The sequence below is a fragment of the Balearica regulorum genome, chromosome 6 (assembly GCF_011004875.1).
Source record: "Balearica regulorum gibbericeps isolate bBalReg1 chromosome 6, bBalReg1.pri, whole genome shotgun sequence".
Taxonomy (NCBI): Eukaryota; Metazoa; Chordata; class Aves; order Gruiformes; family Gruidae; genus Balearica; species Balearica regulorum.
In genome coordinates, this window is record NC_046189.1 from 31,775,620 (window position 1) to 31,803,011 (window position 27,392).

Consider the following 27,392-nt stretch of genomic DNA (forward strand, 5'->3'; position numbering starts at 1 on the left):
TTGTACTAAAATTGGTAGAATTCGGCAGTTTTGATAAGAGCCATAACAGTGTGATTCCAGCAGCAGCAACACTGGTCTATAAGGTGTAAAGGTCTTTTGTTCACCATTTCGACCAAGAGGTTCATGTAACAGCCCCAAATGGGATTGATCTCAGCTCCATGCTCTTAAAACTGCATAGGAAATGATATGAATTCCACTACCTTGGCACAAAATATGATGACTTCAGCTTTATGCAAGGGTGTGTGGGGATTTCATCTGAAGAGATTCAACAGATCAGGAGTCAAAGCAATGCAAGAGAACCTGCCATCCTTGGCTCCAGTCTTCTAGAAAGCACAGTTCGCACTGGTAGATTTTTACTTTGTAGACATGAACGTTTAGGAATTCATCCTTGTCACTGACTCTTTGTGCACTGAAAAGAAGTGTTTACAATGCAAACACTTTATAGCCTTGATTACACAGCAGCATGGTGAATAGCTTTACACTGCTAATAAGAAAGGATGCTGATGCCAGAGCTGAAGTTGACTTGAAATTCTTTGCTTTGAATCTCACAGCCCTTCATGCTGTGAGTGAGTGCTTTACTAACAAGCCACAGGTGAACACTTCAGGAGTGGATAAAGCTGTGATCCTGAGGGTGGTTTTGTGGCAGTATACATTCACCCTACAGGGCACTGCATCTGTTGTAAAATTAGCTGTTCTTTTTTATAAATAGCCCCAAAGTATGGTAGGCTGGTTTAACAGAAAAATGGAGGAAGACAAAATATTAATGAGAAGTAATGAGGTGGCATTAGGCAGTTAGTATGGACAAAATATGAACATGCGAGCTGTGTCATTGAATTAAGCCCTGCTTAAAAGAAAAACAGGACGGGAACCTTAGAGACTAAATTCCTCCTTTCTTTTACAGAACAGGCAGCACCCAGGAGAGCCTCCCCAATTTGTTCTGCCAAAGTGCATCAGCACTGCTCTGGAGGCCTTTAAGAGTGGAAAAATATTTTTTTCCATCCCTTTGCTCCCCGAAGCTGTTTAGTTTCTGGCTGTCTGTTAAGGCTTCCAACCAAGGTGCTAAACCATATCAATTGCAATGGTGATGATTTTTTTCTCCCTTTTTGTGGATGTCTGCCCACCAGGAACTGGACTGAGACCAGCAGCTCATTTTGCATTGGCTGCTTAGCAGCCGTCAGATGGTAATGGTATCTGATCACTGCTGACCTGGGCCAAAATCAAATGTGTGACCCTGGAGTTTAAAGCCTTGGTATCCTATTAGCAATCCCACTGAGCTGGCCCTGGGTTGGGAACTGCTCGAATACAGGCTGTCTGCCTTTCACTGAAATGAATGTCAGCATTGATTTTAATGGGAGTTTGCTATTGCTCAAATTAGTAGTGTTAAGGACAGGTAAGCGACTAAGGGAAGGTTGACAGCAGAGACACTGCTAAATACAACTGGAGCTGTAACTGTGCCCTTCTGTGCTTCACGCTGATGTTTTTTTCTAAACATGTTGCAGCCTCCCTTTTTGAAATGCAATGTTGTAGCCTCTTAGAATGGGTGTTTTCTGAGCCTGGTTAAAGAAGTTTTTTTTTAATCCAGAAGAAGAAGAAAACATTCCTTTGGATCTAGGTGTTGTTCAAGTACCAAGGAGGTGAGAGGAATGTGACAGGGTCCCCAAAAGGACTCCTTTATAACTGTTACATTTTCTTCAGTCCTTGCTGCAGTTGTATGTGGCACTCTGCAAACAAAGTTTTCTGATATTGATGACATATTGTTCTGTGTCACTGTTGCTCATTGTTCTTGGAATTGTTTCAGTTCCTTTCAGGTGTGGATGCCTGGTGCAAAATGTGCAGTGAAGGAGGCCTCCCCTCAGAAATGCAAGACCTGGAACTGGCCATCCATCATCATCAGACCCTATATGAACAAGTAACACAGGCTTATACAGAGGTATGTGCTTCCCAGAGAAGCATGGGAGTACTTTATCCATTCTGCTCTCTGTTATTCATGTCTCCAGGACTCAAGATTGTTGGGAAGTAATCCAGAGATCACCTGAATTGATCACCTTGGGTTTAGTTGTATTTTTCATTTCCCTGTACTGTGCTGTGCTTGACTGTCTGTCTGGGTATCAAGGGATTTTGCTCCTTGCAGGGTTTTCCAAGCTGGACTGGAGGGCTGTGGACTGTGCTTGCTATACTTAGTAAGTTACCAAGTGAAGACTCCAGAACAGAACATAACAACTCTCCTCCATACTCAGCCCTTGCTCTGGTCATTCTGGTTCTTGGAAGAATCTATAGTATAAAATAGAAGAGAAAAGGATTTGCTAATCTAGACTTGGTGGTAGGCACTCACACATACACAGTGAAGTTGTGCAGATACCTTGATGATAAATGTAAGGAATGTTAGATAGAAATCTCTTATTTTCCGAACACTTGTAAGAATTTGGGAGTTAGTCAATTAGAATGATGAAATCTGGGTTGCAATCACAAAAGGCAATTCCTTATTCAATACTCAAGCTTCTCAGGAACAGCAAGTTGTGTGAGCAAACACAGAATAGTCCTGTTGACCTGTAGTTGCAACTGTGAATTTTATACAAGTGCCTAATCAGGTGAAACTAAGGTTTTTTTGATTCCATTTTAAAATTATTTCTAAAAATTAAGTCAAATTGGGATTAAATAAAAAATAATAATGTTTGAAACTGTCATTTTGTTTATCAGCCCCAATCTTAGTTTTTGTGAAATGAAAATTCATTTAAAAATCATTACCAAAAGCAACCTTTAACATGCATATTGCTTTTGCTGATGCTTCCTCAAAAAGCTATAACTTGTTGCAGACACAGCTGTTTAAAACATTTCTATATTATTACTAATAAGTACATTTTTAAACAGTATGTAGAATTGCCAGAAAGGTTACAGCCTGTTATTTCAAAAACGTTCATCCCTTTTCCCACAGCTACATGGTGCGCTGAAAAGCCTGGATTAGACTTAGGAGTCCTGCCTCCTATACACATGCCTATTTCCCCAATCTAGATAATGCCCCTTGCCCATAGAAAATAATGTTTCTTCCCTCTGAGCTCTCTCTGGTGGGATGAAAATTGTAGCTTTTTCTTTCCTTTCTTTTCCTGCAGAGTCTTTGAAAATCTCTATTTCTATAATTGTAAGAGATTTGGAATAGAATGAACGGTCCTTGGAATAACCATTTAATATGGATATTTAATAGGATATTAATTAACATTTAATAGGATATATGGGCCTACTCTGTTCTTTTACAGAGTAACAAAGCAGTTCAGATTCACTGCAGGAACCTAAGAAAAGATGCCCAAGAATCTTAGGGAGACTTTTTTTTCCATCTTGCCATGGTTGTAGCCATAATTATTTGCCTCCTTTCCTTTATTGCAGTTGAGTGAAGCTCAGAAATAGTGGAGGCAGAGATCATGGGCCTGACATGCAGTCCACAGCTAAGCAATCCTCTCCTGTGCTAAGCTGAGCTGCTGGCACAACAGGCCTTCTTTCTTCTGAGGATCAAGTGGTGCTCTTGCTTTTCCTTTGGGTACAACAGTGCTGGAGGGCGGAGATGCACGTGAGATGTATGCCTTTGGCAGATTCCCCTCTTGAAAAAAGAGTTCTTCTAGATGTCCGTAGCCAGGGTGTGTTTATGTTGCTCCACCAGTGTTTCTAGTGGATGAACAGCAGGAGACAAACTTGGGACACCCCAACTGAGGACTGTACTGATTTGGTAAAGGAGGGAGAAAGAGAGACAGGTTTTCTCCAGTCAGGCTTGAGCCTGGTTGATAGTGAGAGCATCTTGTTCAGTGTGACTTCATTAACTGCACTTTACCATCTGTTCCCAGAGGCATGATATATTTGGTCTAAAGACAATTTTTTTTTTTCTTAGTGCAAATTGTAGCTGTTTCACAGATGGCACCGTTAGTCTAGGCACTTGCAAGGCTTTGGAGTTCTTTCTGACCCACTGTATAGAATATCTACAGATTTTAACTTATTCCCAAGCTATGTATACAGCAACCACGCAGATTATTCCACTAGCACAACAAAATCTATTTTTTGGTTCACCTAAGGTCACATAACTTCTTACAGAAGTATTTGCATACTGCCCATCCTAGCCCTTCTCCTACCACGAATGCAGGAATATCCATATGACAGGAGTGTATGTATGTGTTGTGTCAGGTGGTGAGTTAAACCTTCCCAGAGAGCCCAGCGGCAATTCTGTACTTTTCAAAAGAAGTGAAAAATGGTCAAATTCACTTTGACAAATGCAGCACTGGCACTTACACCTTACAGGGACTGCAAGTCACGCTGCTGCAGGTCCATTCAGTTTAATACTTTTGCAATACCCCTTAAAAATACATCCTAAGTGAGCCGTAAGTGAAGTGGTGCAACTAAGCTGGGTTGTTGGTGCTTGTCTCTTTGCACAGTCCTTGAAAAATTCCGAAGATTCACATGAAAAGAGATTTGGTGATTTATTTTTGCAGTTATAAGGAGAACACATAAATGGCTGAAAGAGCACAGTAGGTAGCGTCTCCATTTGTGAAACTGTTCCTTTCTGAAATCTGTTAAATGGTGAACTCTGAGAGCACAAACCTTCTGTGCCCATTGATTGGGAATGCAGTAATATTCACAACAAAAATATTTTCAGAAAGGAAACTGTTTTAGCCAAAGAACTTCGGAGCTGCAGAAGATATGAAATCCTGGAAATTGTACGTAGTCCTTGCGAATGCTGAGTACCACTGGTTACCTCATTGCTGCTGTGCTGCTTGCCATATATTTATTCCAGCATGACCAGACAAGTATGTAAATTGGAGAGCAGGAGAACACTTCTAATAGCCTCTCATTTGTGTTAATGATTATTAGCAGGACAACAGAAGCACTTGAAGTCTGGCATTTATCTCTGGCTGTGCAGAGAATAACTGGAAGTGTATGTCCATCAGGGGAAAACCATAACTTGTAATCTCTGAGGCTTTTTAGACAGACAACAGGAACAAATTATTGTGTGATAGATGAAAGCCTAAATCCTATAGAATAAAAAGGAATGAAGGAGAATGCAGAAGTGTATTTGGTCTTTACCTCACACTACAGATCTGGGAGAACGTTGTCCTGCCTCCGCTTCGGATAAAGCAGGAGCATATAAACTGTTGTGTTTGAAACATTCCTTTTGCTCTGCATTGCTTCCGCCACTGAGACCTTTTTATTGTAAAGGCCTTGTTGGCTGTATTCACCTGCTAGTCAGCTCTGGAAGAGCACTTTTTTGTAAGATGACTGAATTTAGTCTGGTGTTTTGATTAGTTGTGATTAGCATACAGAATATTTCACCCAAAGATCTGACCCCACAAAATGGTTGAATTGCAGGATTATACCTCCGGGGGGCAAAAACCTGACATGCAGGGCCTGCACTTGGGAGACGGTGTAGGCACGAATAGGTCTATATTATGGCACGAAGTTTCCAGGAAAGTTCTCCTGAGTAAAGCATGTGTCTCAATATTGTCTGTGCAATCACATATTTCTTACTGGTAAACTTTTGAATCTTTATTGTTAATCATGATTCTGCTGTGATTTCTATCAGTGTAAATCAGCAGGGACTATACCGTTCATCGTAACACCACCCAGGGACATATTCACAGGGACATTTTCAGACCAACTGTAAGCCTGAAGGCCAGTAACAGGAACATAGTGAATTCACACAGTGAATTTAGCCAGTGCAAAGAGTGAGTTTCTGGTCTAATAAGCTGCTCTCAAGTGTGTGCATAGCCTTGGTTTCCTGTTCCCAGTGATTAAATTGTTGCTGATTATCTTCCCACAGATAAAATAGGATGTAGTATGCCTTATGTCCTTCCCTGTCTAGAAGCTGCTTCTTCCTGCCTAGCAGCTATTGCCACCTCCATAATGTTGCCAAGGTAACACCTGTGCCACAGTGTTTCCTCCTAAAATCCTCCCTCTTATCGCCAATATCCACGGCTGTTGGCAAGTACAGTCATTCCCTTTGTGACCCCAGCAGGCTCCAGCACGTGCAAATGGTTCCAGCTGGTCTTCAGCAGCAACTGAATTTGAGTATGGAAAGCCACTCCCTACGGACTCTCCGGTTATTTTCTGATTTAATTCCAAATTTCCCTGAATATTTAAAAAATCTCCAAGGACCTACCTAAGCCTACCTAACAGTCATAAATATGATGAGATTTGACTCCCACTTTTGCCAGTATCAGTCTCAAAGGCTCTCTTGATTTCTCTGAAAATGCACCAGATATACACTGCTACAACAGACTGAGACGTGGCATGGCTTGCCAAAAGACACAGGTTTGGGTATTAAAGGATATTTGCTACATTTGAACAAGCAACTTATAATACAGAAATAGATCAGACTTGGAAATCCTTGAGATGTGTTTTAACTTTGGCTGATCATGTTCAAAATTTAAACTGGATGAAAAACATTCATAAAGCCATTTTCTGGCAAGGTTGGTGATTGTGATTGCATAGAAATAAAAACACTTTTCAGAAAATCTTGTCATTTTCCACTGCAGTTTGTTTCAGAGGAAAAAGAGAAAAGTGGGCTGGGAAGAGGAGAGGGATTCCAATAGTGTCCTCAATTACCATTTCTGTTGAACAAAATATTTTATCTTTGCAATCTGCAACATATTTCAAAAAGCCATTTTTAGAGAACCAGTGCACACACGCATTTGTTAATAGCAGTTTGGTTTTTATGGTTCTATTTTTCATTTTGCCCCTGCAATATGAAAATGCTCCAGGACTATTCTAGGAAAAAATCTGGTGTTAAAAAATATGGCATTCTGGGTTTTTTTAATGCCCAAATGCCTTTGCATCTGCAAATGTGTTTTAATATGCTCAAAAAAGGTTACACGTGTGCAGAGGGCTTTGCGTTTGCCAACAAACTTTGTAGCTCATTGAAAACGGAGACTGTAGATCCCTCTGAGCTGTTCCTGGGGAAGAAAAGAATCACTGTCATATAATAATTTATTTTTCACTTGCACTGAATGAACTACAGAGTCAGAATGTGACACTTCTCAACATATATACCTACTTAGTAATCCTACGAAGAAAGGACTCTCCCTTATCATACAGAATATGAATGACTCTGCCATCTGTGGTTTTCTTAAAATGCCACCTCCTCACAAAAATAGGCCCGCTATTGCAAATGCCACCTGTCATCAACTACTATATGTCAAGAATTTTCAGTGCCCGAGTGTCAGAACGTAATATAGGCTTGGGATCTCTGTCTCTATGTGTGCAGTCCCAGCAGTGCGGTATCTGCGCTCCTGCTGAGTGACACAGCAGGCCCACTAGGAAGCAAAGGCAAGTGCTGAATGTGTAAGTACAAGTCAAAAAGAGATGTTATAAGGTCTTTCTTCCTTTTTGGCTAGAGTAAGGAAAACACACAGGGGAAAAAGAATCAGCTAGACTGTTCTCTGTTGACTATTGGATGTTTAAGTATCAGTGCAGTGAAGTAGATGTGTTTCTTCACTCAGGTGAGCCAGGATGGAAAAGCCTTGCTGGATGTCCTCCAGCGTCCCTTGAGCCCTGGGAATTCTGAATCCCTCACTGCTACTGCAAACTACTCCAAGGCTGTTCACCAGGTGCTGGATGTGGTACATGAAGTCCTGCATCACCAGCGGCGCCTAGAGAGCATCTGGCAACACCGAAAGGTCCGGCTACATCAAAGGCTGCAGCTCTGTGTTTTCCAGCAGGATGTTCAACAGGTAATGTAATTACTAAAGGAGATAAAGAATGGCCCCTTCTTTGCAGCCATAAAGATTGTTTGGTGACTTATCTAGAGGATACTGCTATAACCAAGATTTCACACGCAGCGCTACCTATGCTAGAAATATGCTAAAATCCTAATGCACCTTTCAGTACCTCTTGGTTTCATGTTGGAAATCATCAATCAGTCCATTGATTATTGATCAGTCCATTCCCCACAAGAATGTGACACTGTTTTCAAGGGTTAATTTTTCACAAGTGAGCAATTAGCTGTAGGTGCTCTACTGTTCTCGAGAAAGTGATGTTTAATAGAAAAAAGAATTTCAAGTGTAGAAAGCAATTGAACTGTAGTGTATTTCAGGTTCCTATGTGGAAACAGTACAGATACAAACCTTTTGGTGGTGGTATTTAGATAATCTTTGCATTATTACTACTTCTGGAGTCCACGTACCTGTGCTATGAGGTTGCTGGCTCAAATGAACTGTGCACCCCAGTGTGCAGAGCCCACCTCACAGAAATACAGTTTGTATGGTGCAGGCTTACCTCTGAGAACTTGGGCTCCAGGTGAATAACTTTTGTCTCCTGAAGGAATCCACTTGAATACCAGCACAACAGCGTAATTGACAGTAAGTATGAGGTGCCATGTTTGTAGCTGCCAAATTTGCAAGCACAATCAACAGAGGTTACAGGACTCTAGTCATTCAGGATGGTGTGGTTTGTTTAAGGGCCCCATCACAGCCCTAAGCAGATGTTGGTAGCAATATGGTACTTGCTTTAAATGAAGAGGCTGAATGCTCTAATCATTTTAATGAAGCATTCAAATGTCCCTGGGGTTCTTTACGTCATTGCCTTCCTCCAAGTGAAAAATGAGGTGGAGACGGAGCAACAAAGCTGTCACATGTAAAATAGCAAGGATAGGAGACAGGCAACATATTCAACATGCAAATTTGTGATCTTGTTAGTGCCATAGTTGAAGTGGACCAGCACAGATAGAACTGCAGCCGTAGATATTCTTTGCAAATATGTACGACCATTTCTTTGGCAATCTTGAAAAGTTTGCCAGAATTTCTATCTGCTCATTTTTTCCTATAAAACTACACAAATATTCATGCCATATATATAACTAAAACTGGGATTGAATGTAACAGATGCTTAATTTAAGCAACTTCATTTTTGTTATGTATCAGCAAACATACTGCATGGTAATGAAATTCATAAGCTATACATTAAATAGAGCATGTACTTGGAATTCAGTTAGACTACTCTGCAAACTATATGAAGTTAATGCAATTTCAGAGTTAAAATCTCAAAAATCAAGGGTTGTAAATTCTGATGTTGTTATGCGTTTTCCAATTGTGGTATATAATGTCAATAAGAATCCATATTATCTCAGGTATTCTTCATCCCTTAGGGTGATTTACACTTTTGTTCAATCTTTCCAACCCAAAACTTTCTCTCTTACATCCCCTGAAATCCATAGAAGTGTTTATGAGGTTCATTCATTAAACCCATTCAGACTTTTACTTCCCACATAGGCAAGGCGATGAGGCTGTGTCACTGGTTTTCAAAAAGAACAGGTCTTTTGTACACACTGTGACTTTTGGTGAGAGGAAAAGAAACAAGCAGTAAGAGTCACTGGAGTACAATCACTTTAGAAAGCATCACTCCGTGTGAGATCTGTTGGCAGCAATCTTTCAAAATTTTTCTCTTAATGGGTAGTTATTATCTGGGAAGCAACAACTTTATGAAAGACATGTTTCTGTCCTAGCACACGCTTACTGGAGGCATCTCTTTGTCCTACTTAGAAAGTAGAGAGGAAGAGATTAATCATTCTCTTCACTAAACATCTGTACTATTCAAGATAAATGCTTTGTAACTCATAAATGAAATTAACAGCTAAACAGAAATATGAAGTGTAGATTCCATGAAGAGGAGGAAGATATCTGAGTATGTTGATGGGATTATTTTGAAAATAATCACCTCCTATATATCTGTCATGTAATTCCTATTATGCTTCATTAAATGCCTATCAGTTGGCAGGCAAAGCTGTCTACCTGTATGTTGTCACTAATCATAAGTAAAATTTATCTATAATAATTTTTGCCTTGTCAAAATTTAATAACCTTTAACTAAGTTCTTCCTGGTTCAAGTCTAAAGAGAAAAGATGTGGGAGAACAAATCCTGACAGGAGAGCCCTGAGTTTATTAGACTTCGCTGTCTTCTAGACAAGTAATGATACAGTGTAGTTTCTCTTAAGGAAGATGCTCGTCTTCCCTTTCCACCCAGCTCAGAATTAAGCATGTTCTCACAGATGCAGTTTTCCTTGTCAGGATGTCCCATGGCTCACCCTCTCCAGCTGTTGGCCAGTGCAGTAAAAATTGCGGTGAAAGATGATCTCTGCGTCAGAACTTGCACTCCCTCACTTGTTCATCTATACCTTTCTCTTCATGTCAGCTGTTCTGTATCCATCTTGTCTTAAAAGCAGAGGTCTCATGTTCTTAGTATAGACTCCAGGATTATTTAGCATACTCTTACTCTGCCGTTAACAGCATTAATAGCTTTTGGTAAAGACACATCTCCAAGAAGAGATTCTTATGAACCTTGAGAGATCAATTATTTCTCACATAACTACTCTAGTTAGTCTTGCTAGAGGAATCAAGTATTTAGGCATGCAATATCACGTGTTCATAGGGAGGGGTTACAAAGCTGGTTAGCTGGATGAAGGCTTTATGTAGGCCATGTGTGTGCCTTTTGAACTGGATTTAAGGGTTAAGCTGTGTTAAACAGGGCTTGTTCATATCATTCCTGCTGTATTCTGCACCATTTGCAAGGCCAGAGTACATGCTGTATGCATTACTGGCAGGTCACGGCTATGTTCTCAGACAGTTTCACACTGTCAAGAAAATCCTTTTGATTCTAGCTGGGTTTCAGTCTGAACTGCACAAAACCTGAAAACATTGAAAATGACAGATTAAAAGATACAAAAGTATTTTTTATTCTGAGATAGAAAGTCAGGCATCCTTACAGTCATGTCATAACCAAAATACAAGTGTGCTGTAGAAAAAAAAAGTTTAAATAAACCCTGTGGATTGCCAAGTTACAATATTAATGTAAGAAATGTTATGCTATAAAATGTCATTAGAAGTAATCACTACCTCACACCATCAGACATTTTACAAGATTATTTGCTATTACATCTATGTATTAATACAATTACATCAATTTGCACATGTGAACCAAGGTAAATAATGGTGTGCTAAGGACAACAAGTTATTAATATATAGCATTTTAAAGAACAAAATAAAATAAATGGTGTGCAACTGCATTTGCAGCCTTCACAGGAAATGGAGCACCATTCACACAAAAGGGATAGCAGATAAGACAATTTGTGAGCTGTGATGAGGCTCTACACAGGCACAAACTGACAAGGAACTCTTTTAATACCAAAAGTATTTAAGATCATTATAAAAATGTTGGGTTGCCAAGTGTGTAAAAAACTTCATTGCTTCAGTTGTTTTTTAGAAGTTCTCTATCCTTTCAGATAGGGAAGAGCTGTGCTGTTTGATCCTTTTAGAACACAGCTGTGGGAAGAGATGCTGAGATTCTGTCCTCCAAGGGAGGAAGAAAATCCCTTTGACATTCATACTGATATTCTGTAATTGCTGCAGATGCTTCAGCCCATTTTTAGGAGCTTTTCCTTTTTGCCCCTCCCTGCTCCAGGTCTTCCACTTCTGCAGACTATTTACCAGCACATTAATACTATTTCCATTTCTGTTGAGATTTGAAATTGTTCTCATGTTGTCTCCAATTTCCACTGCTTTCCAGTGTTACATCCCAATTTATCCTACCTGCCTCTGCATGCATCTCTCCACTTTAATATGTTCCCTTTGCCCCTGCGAACAGCAACAGCATGAAATAGCAAGGGTAGCATAAGAGTCGTACCATGAGCAGATGTTACCAAGCAGTCTTAGAAATAGCTGAAGAAGTTCTTCACCCCATTGCCTCCCCCATCCCTTTTGTTTCATATGGGCAAGAATTTTGTCTGAATTCTCTCACTCCATAAACTCATTCAAGTGAAGCTGTAAAGTCTGAAGTGTACCTCTTACAGTAGAAAGAAAATGGAGACCCATCAGATGCATTATTGAAATGGTCTGTGCAAGCCTTGAACTCAGTATGTTAAAGCATTTTCGTGGTAGAATAGTTAAACTGCTATTCTTATTCTGCAGGCTTCATTCCTTCTCACAGAAATTCTCAGTCTTTCCATCATTTCCATACCTACACACCAACACGTAGTCTGACATAGGCAGTCTTTTTTTCCACAGATTCACATGATTCTCTTGAGGTCACTGCTGGTTCTGCTTCCTTCTTGCTTCACTTTGGTTGTGATGGTTGCCTGTAAAGGAAGAGCTGGAAAATAGGTGGATGTGTGTGCTGGTGTTGGTTCTTGGCTGTGTACAAAGCCTTGAGTTAGCTGAGGTGGCTCTGCATGGCAAAATGGAACAGGCCACTCATGCCAGATGAAGACCAGTGGTCAACAGCAAGGTGACACTAACAAACATTTACTGGCAAGAGGGTAGGCATGTACTAAGAAAGCTAGGACTGTTGCCATGCCAGCTGTAGTGAGGTCTCAAATCCTCTTTGTGATTGAAAAGGTCAAGCTGGACCAGTGTCAGGTTCACCTGGATGCCTCTAAATTTGTGGATCTGTGTTCTGTTGGCTTCATGCCCAGATACATTAATGGACATAGCTTTGGTTTCCTTGTGTGCTTATCTGCCTCTGGTGATGGATAAAAAGGCCATGTGGCCATACTGATATCATTACATTTACCAGCTGCAATTGTGGTGGGAGACTACAAAGTATTGCAGAGGAAAGGCTGTCTCTCTTCATAACCAAGCACTTTAACTTGTAATGTGTCTGGTTTTTACTGGCCGAGAAAACAGACCAGGGCAGGATCCTGATATCACTTGTATGGAAAAATATCCTGCCAACATCTATCTGTCTCCATACACTATCTGAGAAGACCGAACACTTCATGTGATGCATATGATCTATGTAGTCCATTTGCAGAAGAATGCTAGGATATTTGAGGCAGTTCATGATTCATTTAGCTCTCACACCAGATTTTAGAGGATTAGGTCTGTACATGCCCCCACACATGCACGCATACATGCAGTTGTTTTCATCACTTCAAGGCAATGAAGAGTTCTCCAAAATTCTGTAGTTTTCCAACTTGTCATAGTTTGTTTCAAAGACAGAAAAAAATCAGACTATATATCTCCTTTTATGCTTTGTTTACAATAATACCTTCACTGGGTCTTGTAAAACAAGAGATTTATTTGCAAACAATTGCTAAGAAAAAAGAACATTATAATTAAGCCAAGATTATATTTACTACCATATGACTTCAGCCACAGCACCCTGCAAAAATACATCACATGCTCTGTGCACCATCTGAGCAGATTTAGCCTGTAAATAGCTACCACTGACAGATGAGTAATAAAAACATTACAATTCAAAGCATCCTAGAGAATTTTCACAACCCCTTTGGTAAATTTATCAAGTAATGAGATGCACTTAATGTTTGCACTTAATATGTTTACATTCTCAAAGTATTACTGCTGTACTTTATCTGAGCTTTGAAGATGTGACCTTACCAGCCATAAGGTTGAAGTATTACTTGATAGTGAGTAGAGGTTCTAACTATGGTTGCATTGTCCCCAAAAATTAATGAAGAAGGAACTCAGGAGTCAATACTGATGAAACTACTTGGCAACCTTCTCCCAATGGGATGTAACAGGAGAGAAAACAACCTTTTGTTATCTGTGACTGAAAGAGAAATACTTCTGTTTTCACTAACCCCATCGCTCCAGCAGTTGTTGAGGCCAGAGTGTCCACATGTGGTTTATTATCTGATATAAATATCTCACCACACAATTCTGATTGACCACATCACTTTTTTCTTATTGACCATACAACTTTTACTTACATAGCTCTAATGGACTAACTTAATAAGATATGCATGCATTTCCAAACCAGTGTTATGTCCCTAACAGCTTCATATTTAGTACTTGTCTGCTTTATTATTTATGCAGTAAAGGGTGGTACATTTGTCATAAAAGGATTTTTTGTTTGTTTGTTTCCATCCACTCTTCATCACAGACCATGCAATAAAACATCTTGGCAACTGCTTCTTTAGAGCAATTTTCATTCCATTCCTTTTGTTCCTGCCAAAGGAACTGGCGCATTTTCAGGCGATGTGAGTGCAAGTCCAGGCAATAAAGAGATTTGTGGCCCCACTCATCTCCTGAAGAGGACTAACAAGTAACCAACACTGACACTGATTTGAAAGTAAAGTGATAGTATATTTGTGCTGATTAGCATCCTGCAGATACTATAAAATGAATCAATAATGACATGGATGTTTAAATAACACAAATGTTGCTGAGTGACTTAGTTGCTTATTCTGAACTCTTAAAAAAGGACTGCCGTTCCTTAACGCCACCCCGTGGCATGGGGTTATGCAGGAGTTTCAGATGATTTCTGCTGGCTATATATGTATCTCTAAGCTCTGGTGGCAGCAGAGAGAGTAGTAGAATAAGAGCACCCTGCACAGCTGTACAATCCCAATTACTCAACAACCAGATTGTGTTGGATTTGCTGCACAAGGCAGCCGTGCTAGGAAGGAGAATATTGCCCGCATATTTCTTCAGTATCTGGTGATTTCACACACATGTTTCTCTAGTTCCTTTAGCTTGCAAAGACATGGAGCATTTATGGAGAGTGTGCTTAGGGTTGTCCAAACCAAACAGGACAGGGTTCTTGGAAAAAGAACACAGCTGAAAGAAACAACATGCATTTTTCCTCTTTACCAGTAACTCTGGCATAGAAATCTGCCCTTTGAAGAGCCATAGCATAGCTTTCCAAGTGAGGAGTGCAAATATGTGGCACTTCGATATTTGAGCATGTTCACACAATAGCTGTTGCTGTAGAGCTAGGCTGTGTTTCTGTCCAGGCAGTCACATTTGCACCCTGTAACCAGTGATCAGCGTATGGTATAAGAACAGCTCAGAGATGTCTCAGGCAATCAGCCAAAGAAGTTAATGGCTTTAAATACTTCAAACTCACGTGAGAGAGAGGGAGCTCTGTTCTAAACTTCTGACAATGCTCTTTAAATATAGATAAGTATTATCCTGTATTTTTGGGCCAAAACTCTTCACAAAGAACTATAGATAGATATATATCATTACATAGAATGATATTTATTCTGGAAATTCCTTAAGGGTTGCTGATGAACAATACTCTATCCTCTTCATAATTTGATTTAAAGTATAACTTGAAATTATCTGGAAATAACCTTTGTATCTTTCTTTTTCTGTATAGTTATTAAGCCAAGCAGACAATTGTTCTTTGTGCTTTTAAAGAGTCACTGATTAAAAAATAATAATGATTGCTTTTTAATTTACACACAGAGCAGTGCTAGGGATATCAAACTTCAGGGGCCAGCTTCAGTTACCAACTGAAGTTTACTTAGCATTGATGTACGAGCAGTGCGAGAACACTTTGATGAGCTCCACAGCTGTCTTGGGAAATAGGATCTGAAGAAATCTGAACCAGCCAGCTTGATTTCTGAACCCACTGAAGTGAGAAAAGGAACTGAAAAAAAAATCCTTTGTGCCCCAAAAGGTGTTTTTCTTGTTTAGAAAACTGTCTGTCCTTCAAGACCTAGTCCTTTCAGATGGTCTGTTGTGCTATTTCCTGAACTGCAAATGTTTGGATTCTTACTGAGAGCTTAGGAACTTCTAAGAAGGCCTTCTGAAAACCCTCTGAAATCCTACTGACTCTTTGAGGTTTGGGATCTACCTCACAGTGGATGAAGAGGACATAATTCACAGAATGAAGAAATGGAGAGGGTGATATAAAGATACACTTAGCACTCCGTAGGTAGATGCAATGATGCATGGTCTGGATTTATCCTGCCTGTCTTTAGAAGTGTAACTGAATCATCCAAGTCAGGAGCCTAATGCATAGTCTCCTCTTATAGTCAACGGAGAGACACTGGCATCTTCAGAGAATGACTCAGTCTGTGTAAGATCTGAATCATACCCCGGATATTCCCTCTCTTACTGTTGACTGTCAGGTAAATAATGATAAAGTCGCTCTTCAGACAAGACCTTCAGTTTATTACCTAATGTTGGGTGAGATGTATTAGGATGAAAGAGCTTTGCAGCAAACTGCAAGGAAGTCAGTCCTAGGCAAACTGCTGAAATTTGCTGTTACACTTAAGCAGAATCATCCTCCTTATATAGCATATCCTCATTGTCTATTTCTATCCCAGGATTGTTTACATGTCAGCATCCCTGAAAATATGATGTGTAGTTTATTGTTTCTGAAAGGCATCGTTGGCTCTCATTGTTGTGGCAAAGGAGAAAGAATCAGGCTTGTCTGTTACTGATTAGGCCTACAAAAATAGAAGGGCTGCAGTGGTGAAGGAAGAGAGATAAAGTAGAGTTTTCTCCAGAAATATGTATATTTTTGAAACCAGTTGCTAGAACGAGTAATTGTCACCAAGGACATGGAGAAAAATACGGTCTTTGAACAAAAGTAGGCTGGAATCCCAGAAGTCTTTCTCCTCTGTAACTTTAAGAAGTAACAATAACAGTAGTACTTCTCGCGTATTGTAGTTTCTTTCATCTCAGGATTATAGGTTTTCTAAAAGGTTGATGTTGAGTGACTTGCCAAAGGTCACTGAAAGCTTCACAACTAGAACTGTTCATGTCAGGATGTCTGATTCACAAATCCCTGCTTTAAAACCTCAAAGTCATTGCTACTCCAGCTTTACCTCTTATGAAAAGGTCTTATAGGATTTATTGGGACTATCTAAAAATGAAATAAGGGTCTGTTTTGCTAAGAAATAAATATGCTATTTTAGGCATTGGTTTAGGAGTCCAAAATGGTCACTTTTTTCTATTACGTTTGTTTCCCTTGATCTTTCCTCCCAATTATCTCCTCACATGGCCTCCCAGCTTTTTCATGATCCTGCCTGTCACTCTCTATGATCAATCCTCTTTCATACTACTTTTGACTCATGGCCAACAAAAGGTATTTTCATTAAAGTGAGAAAAAACCTAGCCAGACAACAAAGAAGGTAATGATAGCTAGTTCCTAAACTATAACAATTTCACAGTGTTTTCCTCCTTGGAGCAGCTGCTCAGCCAGCTGGTTACTTCCCCCCTCTGGTGATGAATTGCGCTCATGATTTGAGATTATTATGTCTTTGTGGGTAGCAAGGCCCAATTTAGGTTGAGCTGATCCGGCACGATGACCTGTTCCTGCTAGCTGCTCCTCTCCATGCTAGTCATTCCCACTAGCTCTTCCTCCTCCTCCTCCTAGCAGCTCTACCTTACTCCATGCCACGAACTACTTTTACTAGCTCTGCTCCACACGGCTGTGTTCTGCAGCAGATCTTTGCTCTGTTAGCATCTCCTGTTGGCTGTGCCTTGTTTCAGTAGCTGCCCTACCTAACTTGACTGAAGAGTTCTGGTATTTCTGTCCTTGGAAGAGAGGTTGTGCACTATTTAGGACTAAACACAGTTAGCTCACAGGAGACTTTTAAGCAACTTCTTTTGTTTCATATTCCTCATAGGGAACTCTTACACAAAGCTTCTTGCTTGTTTTTTGAAGTTGTAATCTTTGGATTGTAGTTCTGGAAGCTATTGCCTAGGCTGGGGTGACCCTTCAGGGATATTTAGACAGAGCTGGTTGGCTCCAAGTCCTGTATACTATTACAGCTATAAACTTTCTTTTATGTTACGCTATGGTTCCCTTTTAACAAAAATGTCCTTCAAATGTAAAAATATGCAAACCAAATATATTTCAGGCCTGTGCGTTGGTCTTTTACCTTTCTCCTCCCTTTGTTTTGATAGTTCTTCACTTGTTTCTTTCCTGCCTTTTGGATTTTTTTGGATGCAATGTGTGTTGAGAGATGGAGAAAATTACTTTTCTTTTTGGCTTCAGCAACATAGAAAACATTCTGACCTTGAGACACTTCCCTTCCCAAATAAGGAGGAAAAGTTGGGGGGAGGGAACCAAAAAATTAAACTTTTTTTTTTTAATTTATCTCTCCCTCCAGCAAAAAGTAACTTTAAACAATCAAAATGTATTTTGGGGTATTGTTTCTGCTTGCTTATCTCCTAGGGTTTTCAAAGTGCATGAGGTGTCAGGAAAACAGAAGAGAAGGAAGTTCAGGATGAGGGGATGCCATATTCTGGGAGCTAGGAGAAAAACATAAGAAAGCAAGCAGATTTTTTCACAGAAAATTTCAGTTTTGGGGAAACTGAACTTTTCATTAAAAAAGTGCTCTCAGGGGAAGTCCCCAACCACTTCTGCCCCTCACTGTCACTCATGGGGTCTTTTAGGTGGCTCCTCTTCTCTCTAGAGCTGCTCAGGGTTGTTCCTTACTGAAGGAGATTTTTGTAAGTCTGGTCCTGCTTGCACATATATTCTAGTTTATTATTACATTGTCTCTACCAGTCTGCCAAGGGACTCAAGGCTCAGCATCCATTTGTTTGCCTCCCCACAAACAGCTTCGCATTGCCATTATCCGTGGCCTCTTTTGGTGAATTTGAAAGGTCATTGGTCTTTCACCCTTCAAAACCCCACAGGATCCATTTCTGTGGGGACACGTAGAAGAAATCGGCCTTACAGTTATGGGTAGATTACACAGTGATGCAAACGTCCTGGGCTTTTTATTTCAGCTCGGCTGTATCTTGCATACTGAGTGCCTAGCTCAGCATGGGGTCTGTGTGCTACACGCAAAGCTTCTCACGCACCACAGCAACTTAGCCCTTTCCCCACTTACTTGCAGTACTAAGCTGTGACTTCTCTGCCCTGGGACACCATGTCAAGCGCAGCTGGTTTGCCTGAGCAGTGACTGACAGACAGGCAGTGCAAGCAGCAGAGATGCTGCAGTGGCCCTACAGCAGGAGAAATGCTGTGGTGCAGGTTTGAATCCCTGGGCAGGACCCAGTGGCAGAGGAGCCCTGCCAGCAGGTCAAACACAGCCTTGCGCTGCATTCCTTTCTCCCTGCACACAGCCTGACAGAGTATCTTAAACTGGGAGACAAAATGTTTGAGATATCAGGCTATTTGTTTAACAGACAAAGAACAGATCCTAGAAAAGTCCCTGATGGAGAATAGCCGCTCCTGGCATTCAAAGCACTTCTTTCATCCTTGTTCTCCTACTTCTCTTTCCCCATATGGTTTGCATTCCCATATTTTGCCTCTAGTCTCCAATCAATTCAGAGCCCCATGGGGAAAGGTTATGTTTTCCTAGGGGTTGGCATGACACTCAGCCCCAAGGGGCTCTGACCCTGGCAGGGGTATTTAAGGCTGCTGCAGCGTTGTACCATCCTGGTGAGTTTTTCCTGTTACTGGGATGAGACTATGTAGCAAGACCCTTTTGTCCCAGTTGGGATTTGTTCTCTTACTAAACCTGTCTTTGCTGTGTGCTGTGATTACAAGCCTTGTTAAACCAAGATGATTAAATCATCTGCTCCCAACAGTAACCTAAAGCAGCGCTTTATTTAATATCCTGGTCAATCAGCAGTTTTCTCTGTGGTGAAGCAGACAACTCAAGCACAGTGGGGAGTGCCTATATGGGGCCTGGAGCATAGTGATTGCATTAAAGACTACTCTGTTGTAAAGCTCATCCTTGCTTTATCAGTCATTTCTAATTGTTAATTGCCTTTAAACATCTTGTTTAAACTAGTAACAGTTTAGGTTCGTTGATACTATCAAAATGTAGACAGTACTGTCTTAATTCACATCTAAATTAGGAGAGCAATCTCAGGTTAGCACAGTGGTAGGAGTTCCCGACAGTGACCCAGAGCACTGAAATTAGGAGCCAGCCATGTAGGTTGCTCTTTTCCTACTGAGTAGACAAGGAGTGTATTTCCCAAGGTAGGTGCCCACCCAAGTTACCATTATACTATTATATTTCTGCCTACACTAACACAGTTATGCTCTGGTTACAGCTGGAGCTGGAAAAATGCATTGTAAATGTGTTCAGGGTTTATTTTGTTGGGTTTTGGTTTTTTTTTTCCTGAGTGTTTAGCAGCTACCACTGAATGTTTAATGGTCGCAGTAATGAGATCATTATCTTAGTCTGACATTTATCTATCAGTGGATTTCTTTCTTCGTTTTACAGACAGGGAAACTGAGGCACTGAGAGGGGCCATAAAGCAGATCAGGGTTAGAACTGAGAAGAACAGTACTTTTTTTTACTGGATCTTTATCCACTCTCTATTCCTTTTGTTTTGTTTCCTGTCTTAGAGCCTGTAGGCACATCTGTCACTGGCAAGGTTAAAACCAATTGCTCTATTTACATACTTGAGGATAATGTACTTTTCTAAAGAGTTCGCGTAGCTTCTTTTTTTTCTCCTGTCTACTTGCTGTATTTCTTGAGGACCTTTTACATTTTAAAGACAGTCCCATTGAGAAAAAAATGAAGCAAACACATGGAAGGAAAATACTTGAGAAGCCACAAAGGGCCACACTTTCAAATGCACAAATTTCTCTACAGGATCAGAATGTTTTTCCTCACAAACATAAAAATCACTGTGATGCTGTGTTCACAAACATGAAAATCAGCTGTGATGATAGCTGTCATTACTAACAACAACTTGGAGGTCAACACCTCAAAAGTCTAAATCAAAGCTTCCATTCAGAAATCTATCTGTTAGAAATCACCTGGGTCCTGCAGGTGTCCTTACTTACTATCAGGTCTACAAATGCTGGTTTTCTGTTGGTCTCATGCCAGAGAAGCAAAATAGAGTTACTAGAGGTAGGAGGAAACACAAGATGCTAAATAATTATTTGAGGAATTAAAAAAAGCTGCTAGTACACATGTTCATAGCATAGTCTGAGCACTGTTAACTCAGCATACAAGAGCTTTCTAATAATTAGGGTATTGTTTCATCTGTTGGTGCTTATGAGCTGTAGAGATCCCCTACTTCAGTGCACATGAGGAAGAAGCTAGGCCAGACATTGAGCGTGCTCAGATACTTCTCTTCCTGGGAGCTCCAGAGCATAAGCTACAGTGGTGGAGACAACCATAGTGGAAAATGAAAGGGAGGTTTGCTCGAGCAAAAAATCCAGAGCTTTTTAGGTTGCCTTTGCTTCAGTGCCTACTCTGCCTGGGACAATGCTCTTCCTATCCACTTGAGCTGTGAGACACCTGGCATATTCCTTCAGAAAACTCTGATTATGTCCAAGCAAACAGCCCAGATGGAGGGGAGCCAGACCTAAAACTAGAGCTGGCCCCAGTCCTGGGGCCTGTGACTGATGGGCAGTTGTGCCTTGTAAAACTGATCTGAAATGACAAACATGGGACAAGAAATGGAGGCCTGGGGAAAGTGTATTAGCCTCAGAAGAAGCAAAATCACTGTTCTAACTAGTGCTGTGGACAGCAACAACCATTATCTCCTATATGCCTTAGGTAAGGAAATATTTCTGTATTTCTGAATATTACCATTGATAAGAGACTGATAGATCTGATTAGTTGTATTGCTAATTCATCACACCACAGTTAAGTGTCAGGTATTATTCCTGAGTTTTGGAGAAAAGACTCACAAATAGCGACACCAGCAGCATAACTGCAAAAGAAATAATCTACCTGCCAGCCTTGAGAAGCCTCATGCAGAGCACAGCAGCGTCTTTCTATGCTGATGCTGAGCACATTTTCTGTGTCTTGTACAGAAGGAACATGCACAAATATGGTTATTTATAGCTTCTCTACCCACACACAGCTTGGAAACTTGCTCTGAAAGTTCAGCATTTAAAGAATACAACAGGTTTTTTAACCTGAAGATTATTTTTTTCCTTTTTTTTTTTTTTTAATTTCCTTAATATTCTGGGAACATTAGTAACAATCCAAGCATTAAGGAAGAAACATTAGTTCTTCATTTGTCTGTCTATTGTTCTCTTACTTGGAATGTTTTTAGAGAGGCAGTTGCCAAATTTTATCAAGTAAAACATTTAATCAAGAAAGATAAGTGGAATATATTTGATGAATGGGAAGTTTACCAAAAGAAAGCAATGTTAAGTTGAAAGAAGTTCTTTCTCAGGGTGAGAGAAACATGTGTATTCCCACTCCGTTTTGGGGAGCTTGCATCCTAGATGACAGCATTTAGTGAAGGAGCAGGTAGGGGCTGTGTAATGTCAGCCAATGCCCAGAGGAAATGGGCAAGTACTGCTCTCAAATTGCCCAACCTACACCCAGCCAGCTCTGCCACAGCCCTGAATTGAACGTGCTGTTCCCAAGGGAAGAGGCATGACTAAACTCTGCATCTCCCTAATTACTATGGCTGGGATCAGTTCTTTTCTTTACGTGAAGGTGGATGGGGCCAGAACACAACATATTCTCACTCCAAATGCATGTCAGTTTTAAGCCATCATAATATATTTGTAGATGTGAAGAACTGTACAGGTACATAACAGCCATCTGCAGAAAGCAGACATGAGGTTATTTTTGCCATATAAGCCTGTGAAAAGGGAAGGAGTTAAGTTGGAGCAGCTGTGTGGGAGACTGTGCATACCCCATCATCACATGAAATGAGCAGCCACGCTGCCCATGGGAGGGCGGAATATCTGGGAGCAGGCAAGAGTATTTGTGACTATTGTACAGGTCCACAGTAATGTGGAAGCCCTTGGAGAGGGGTGGGCAATGGAAGAGCAATGCTACTGCAACTAAGGCCTGAATCGACAAGTCACTGTGAACCTCTGAGACTCTGCTAGAAAAGTTGAGAACAGTCTTGTCGGTGCTCAGGCCATTGCCATGGGAGATATTTAGGATGTCTTCACTTAGTTGTACTGTTAACTTCAGAGCCCTTTCATAACTAACTGCTTTTGAATACTTTTGCAACAGAAGCTGCTAAGAAGGAGTTAGCCAGGGGGAGTTGTTTTTCTGTAGTGATTTCCACTGCAGAAGCTGTTGATGAATAAGGATCCTGCTGCAGGGACTGTCTTGTCTGGACAAACTCCTACAGTCCTGTTTCCAGATGGGCTTGTAGGATATCTGTGGGTGCTAGAAGCAGCGAGAAGTCTGAAGAAGACTATATGCATGTATTTTTGTGTATTGAGGACTCTTCTGACGCTCTTCTAAATTGGTGGACCCACAAGTCTCAGTAGATGTGTAATTTACTCAGATGCATTCACTAATACCAGCTTTGTTTTGCAAGGCTGTCCCCACTGCAAGAAAATGAATGTTCTGCTTTTGGCAAACTAGTGGGGTTTTTAACTACCGAGGTTAGATTTTTGTTGTTAAAATGAGAAATGGTGCAGAGGTGAAACTTTCACATAATGTCCAGGAAGCTCATAAAACCACCTACAATCTGATTTCACGGGCACTTCTTTTTTCTTTTTTTTTGGTTGAATGTAGACAAGGGAATAAAGGAAGTTTTTTAAATGTTATAATTGGCTCTGCATTTAATTCTCCTTGTTAATTTAGTTGCACTGTGCAGCAAAATACTGATAGGTCTGTAAGGCTGCTTTTCCCTCTAAGGGTAAAAGAGACTGCATGCTTTTTCTTTTTGAAAAGACCTCTTTAATTATGTGGTAGTATTTGGAATAACTACAATTAGAGGGGAAAAGCAGGGAGTGATTAAAAAATCATACTTAATAGCAGCTGAATTAGTTCTCTGGCTTTTGAAAGAGACCTAGGCATAGCAGAGTGCATACATACCACACGGAGGGGTTGTGGTGAAAAGGAGAGGCAAAATGGAGGTGACAGACTTGTGACAGACTTTTGACTGACTTCAGGGGACGTTGTCCATTGTGGCATTTTAAGAGATCTTCCTTGAAAAAGGATTGAAGTAGTATCAAAATTCATCTTGTCCAGTCCTCAGGCTGTGTTAATGAGTGTAGCTCTGTTCATTCAATTCTACCTCTTCTTTAAAAGAAAAAACAAACAAACAAAAACCCCAAACAACCCTGTAACCTCAGATTGCTTGCTTGGTGATAGTGGGATACACTGATTAGGTCTCAAGCCAATTTGAAAGAAGTGACAATTATGTCTGACCATCTGAGTTGAATGACATATAGAAGAACTTGTTTGGCTGGCTATATTATTTTCTGAAGATGAATTAGTCATTGCCACACGGACAGGATAAGCTGTGGTATTTCAGGATTTATAGCTATATGCTCAGCAATTAGGCATTTATGCCACAGTGAATTTGGAGCAGCTTACACCTTATTTTAAAGCCCTGCCTTACAATGGATTGCCTGCTCACTTTTGTACAGTTGATTAGTATTTATGATATTTCAGTATCTTCACATATTGAAAAAGGTTCCTAGAATCCCCAACCAAATTTGGAGCCACATATTGCTAGAGGCTGTAAAAACTTAAAGGCAGCTTTTACTCCAAATACTTTCTTTGTCGGTCTTGTTTGTTTTGACTGTAAGTGTGGTTAATGTCATTTTAGAAATGCGAAGTTGAGTCATTTGCTGAACTGCAGTGCTGGGCATGGAACCAAATCACTCAAATTCCAGTCTACTTTTGATATGAAGTCCTTGTTGCTTATTTGCTTATTTCTTAAAAGTCTTTCATAATTTGATATGCTTAACCAAAGAGAGTGAACAGAGTAAGGCACTGTTCCCTTCCACTGCTACTGAACTGCATTAGCAGAGCTGTATCTGTATCTGAGTGCACTGATCTGTATTAACCTATGCAGCTTGTAACATGCTGTCCTATGAACCACATTTGATCAGAAGTTGTGTAATGGGAAATAGAATGTTGTGTTCAAGGATGTGTCCAGAGGCTCAGATTCTTCTGGATGCTTAACTAGCCCCTGCCTATTAACTTGACAAACATGGGGCCTTTGATCCATGTTTACTCAAGTCAGTTGAAGCTTTGCGGTGGATTTTGGTGGGTACACAAAGTTTTAGAGTCCGATATAGATGTCTCTGGCTCCCATGACGTTATTTTTAGTGTCAAAGATGATGTTTCTGGTTTAAACATGAGATGTGATTCCCGTCTTCAAAAAAAAAAAGTTTTTAAAAATATTTTACTATGCGACCATCTTAAAATTATAATGAAGAAAGAAGTGAAAAAGGCAGCTCAGTTTTTATTAGGAGGTAAAAACCACAAATGAGAATGGCTGAGTTTTGTTTTGGGTTCTATTATAAACCATTAATAATAGCAGGAAAAGCCAGAGGATAAGTTCCTTTGTATTTTGGTGTATTTTCTCAGCTAGACCTTTACTTGACATTACCCTGCTGTGACAGGGCCAGGGATAGGAGGGAAAAGAAATCTATTTTAAGCAATGATTTGGAATACAACAAAGAAACTATATTTTAATTTAAGTCAGACTTGGTGTGCATTTTATTCATTAAAGAGGATTAGGATTTATTAAGTCTCTTTGAGTTGTTGTGGGTTTGGGGCAGATTTTTTGTTTTGTTTTTCTTCTGATTGTCAGTGTTTGTTCTGTCTTCCCTGGTGCTGTTGCTGACACCAAATTCTCCTGCAGGGCCTGGTAGCAGGCCAGGGGTTGGGCTGCCTACACCAGCCCGCACAGAACGACGATTCCAGGAACAGATGTAATTGTAATGGATAGACACTAGCTACTGCCTCCACCCAGAGATTCAGTGGTCTCCCTGGCAAATGTGCACTCTTTATTGCTCAGTGGCCCTTTCCTTTTACCTCCCAAGAAGGGAGTGATTTGTGGGTATCCTGAGAGCATGCCTACTTTGGATTGTATTGCTCATAAATACATATATGATGTGGAGCTTCTAGTTCTTCTATCGTAAGAAAATCTTCCACCAAGAGATTCTCTGTCTTGTATTTGCAAATTCTAATTCAGCTGGTGTTACAAACTAGGCTTGCACAAGTTTGAAGGGCTTTGACAGAAAAGACCGGATTTTGTTGCTGTGTATAACAAAACATTTACAATAAACTTTGGATGTAAAGTATCTATGAAAGCATGATCTGAAACATGAACCTTGTAACTACACTTCCTGGTTACAAAAAAGCATGGTTGGGAAAGGCAGAGTTCCTGGAATAGGGATTTCAGACGTGCAAGGCCTTGGAGTTACTGAGCATTCATAATAGCAGCTACAGAAAAGGTAAAGATAAGGTTTCATTCCTGTGAGTGGAAATGGTGATGAGACTATAAACACACAAGTTTTGAAGTGCCATATGAATTCCTGGTATCACACCAGAACTCCAGTTAGCCCATAGTATCTCAAGAGCAAGCAATGAAGTGCACATAGTGGCAACTTGATACTGTTTGGCTTCCTTTCACTGGCATAAGCCTAGCAGATTTTTGAGGCTCTATCCATGTGTTTGAAGTTAGGCAATGCTTAGGCACCTATTTGAAATGGGGCCTCATTTAAAGCTGAATAAATTGGGTGTACTTCACTGGAATTGCTCTGGAATTTATTACAACTCTGCTAGAGTTACCAAAGAGTTAATCTATCTCCTTTGAGTTATGCCAGGTTTGTACTGTTTTGAGATCAAGATCTGACTCTTAACTGCGTAAAGTATAAATGGTGTAATTTATTTTCAGTTTTCAGAGTAACATAGTTTTAAGAGTCACTATGGCAACAACAGTGGGTCTTGGAGTAACAAAGATTAATGATTCCCTTGGCCAAGGCGCTTCTTCAGTGGATCATCTTGCTCAGGAGCAATCAAACTCTTCAACACTGGCCTGGGTCAAATGCAGAGGCTGAGGTGCCTCATCACAGCTTGCATAACACACTGCATCTTATTAATGCTGGTTTAATCACCAGCTTACACTTCTTGTCTCCTTCCTATGGGTTGAGGGTGGGGTTCAGTGACTAGTATATTTGAGCAAACCTCTGGGTTCTTCTCCAAGTCATTCTCATTTCATCTTCATTCATTGCTGATAAAAGAAATACAGTTTAAAAGATGTGAAAATGCAGAAGTTTTTCAACTAACTTCAACAACAGATATAGTTCCTTAAAGTAATGGATTTACTACTCCTTTCACATTTTGCATTCATATAAAATTGGAGCAGAGCATGGGGACTTGCTAGGAAAGAGTTGGTTCCCAAGGAGATTTTAAATTAAAGTTAAAGTTATGAGGTGGTGCTTAGTTTTCACATTTACTGATTAGGAAAGATAACAACAGAAAGAGGCTTCATTTTCAAAGATCTACATTTAAAAGTCTGTTCTTCAAAGATGGTGCCCACCGCTTTTTTTATATTTAAAAATGAAATTAACTTTTTAAGCTATTAAAAGAATTGACCTTAACTGCACTAATGCAATCATCTTGCCATATTCCCATCATATAAATTAGCCTAGAGGAAGAGCAATTATCATCCCAGAACATTGCTTAATTATTGCCTGATTGCTGCTTCAACCTTTTTCCTTTAAAACTATTCTTCCATTGCTTTCTTCCCACATTTTCCTGCCTTGTCCCATACAAACTATCACTATTCTCTGCAAATGGACTCTCAAGTACATTTTCCCCTGACCTCACCTGGGCAGTATTTATTTTGCTGGTTTAGGTGTGCCATAGGTTTTAGACTTCTCATAGGCAAGATTTGATCATCAGCAAAAAGGAGTGTGGAGAGGCTTCTGGAAGTGTTTCTCTTCTAAGAATCTTCTTCCTGATGCTGCGCTCAGATGAAATGTGTCTGAATTGCCACTATTATTATTTTTGCAGTTACACA

General features: G+C 40.2%; 1 protein-coding gene across 7 annotated transcripts in view; it reads left to right on the top strand.

Moving 5' to 3' along the window:
- Window positions 1-27,392, top strand: part of KALRN (kalirin RhoGEF kinase) — a 515,104-nt gene that overhangs the window by 245,259 nt on the left and 242,453 nt on the right. For all 7 annotated transcript variants that reach the window (XM_075757089.1, XM_075757095.1, XM_075757087.1 and 4 more), the window contains exons 8-9: window positions 1,799-1,930; window positions 7,473-7,703. In XM_075757089.1, the coding sequence (XP_075613204.1) occupies window positions 1,799-1,930; window positions 7,473-7,703 (363 nt within the window). The remainder of the gene's footprint in view (window positions 1-1,798; window positions 1,931-7,472; window positions 7,704-27,392) is intronic.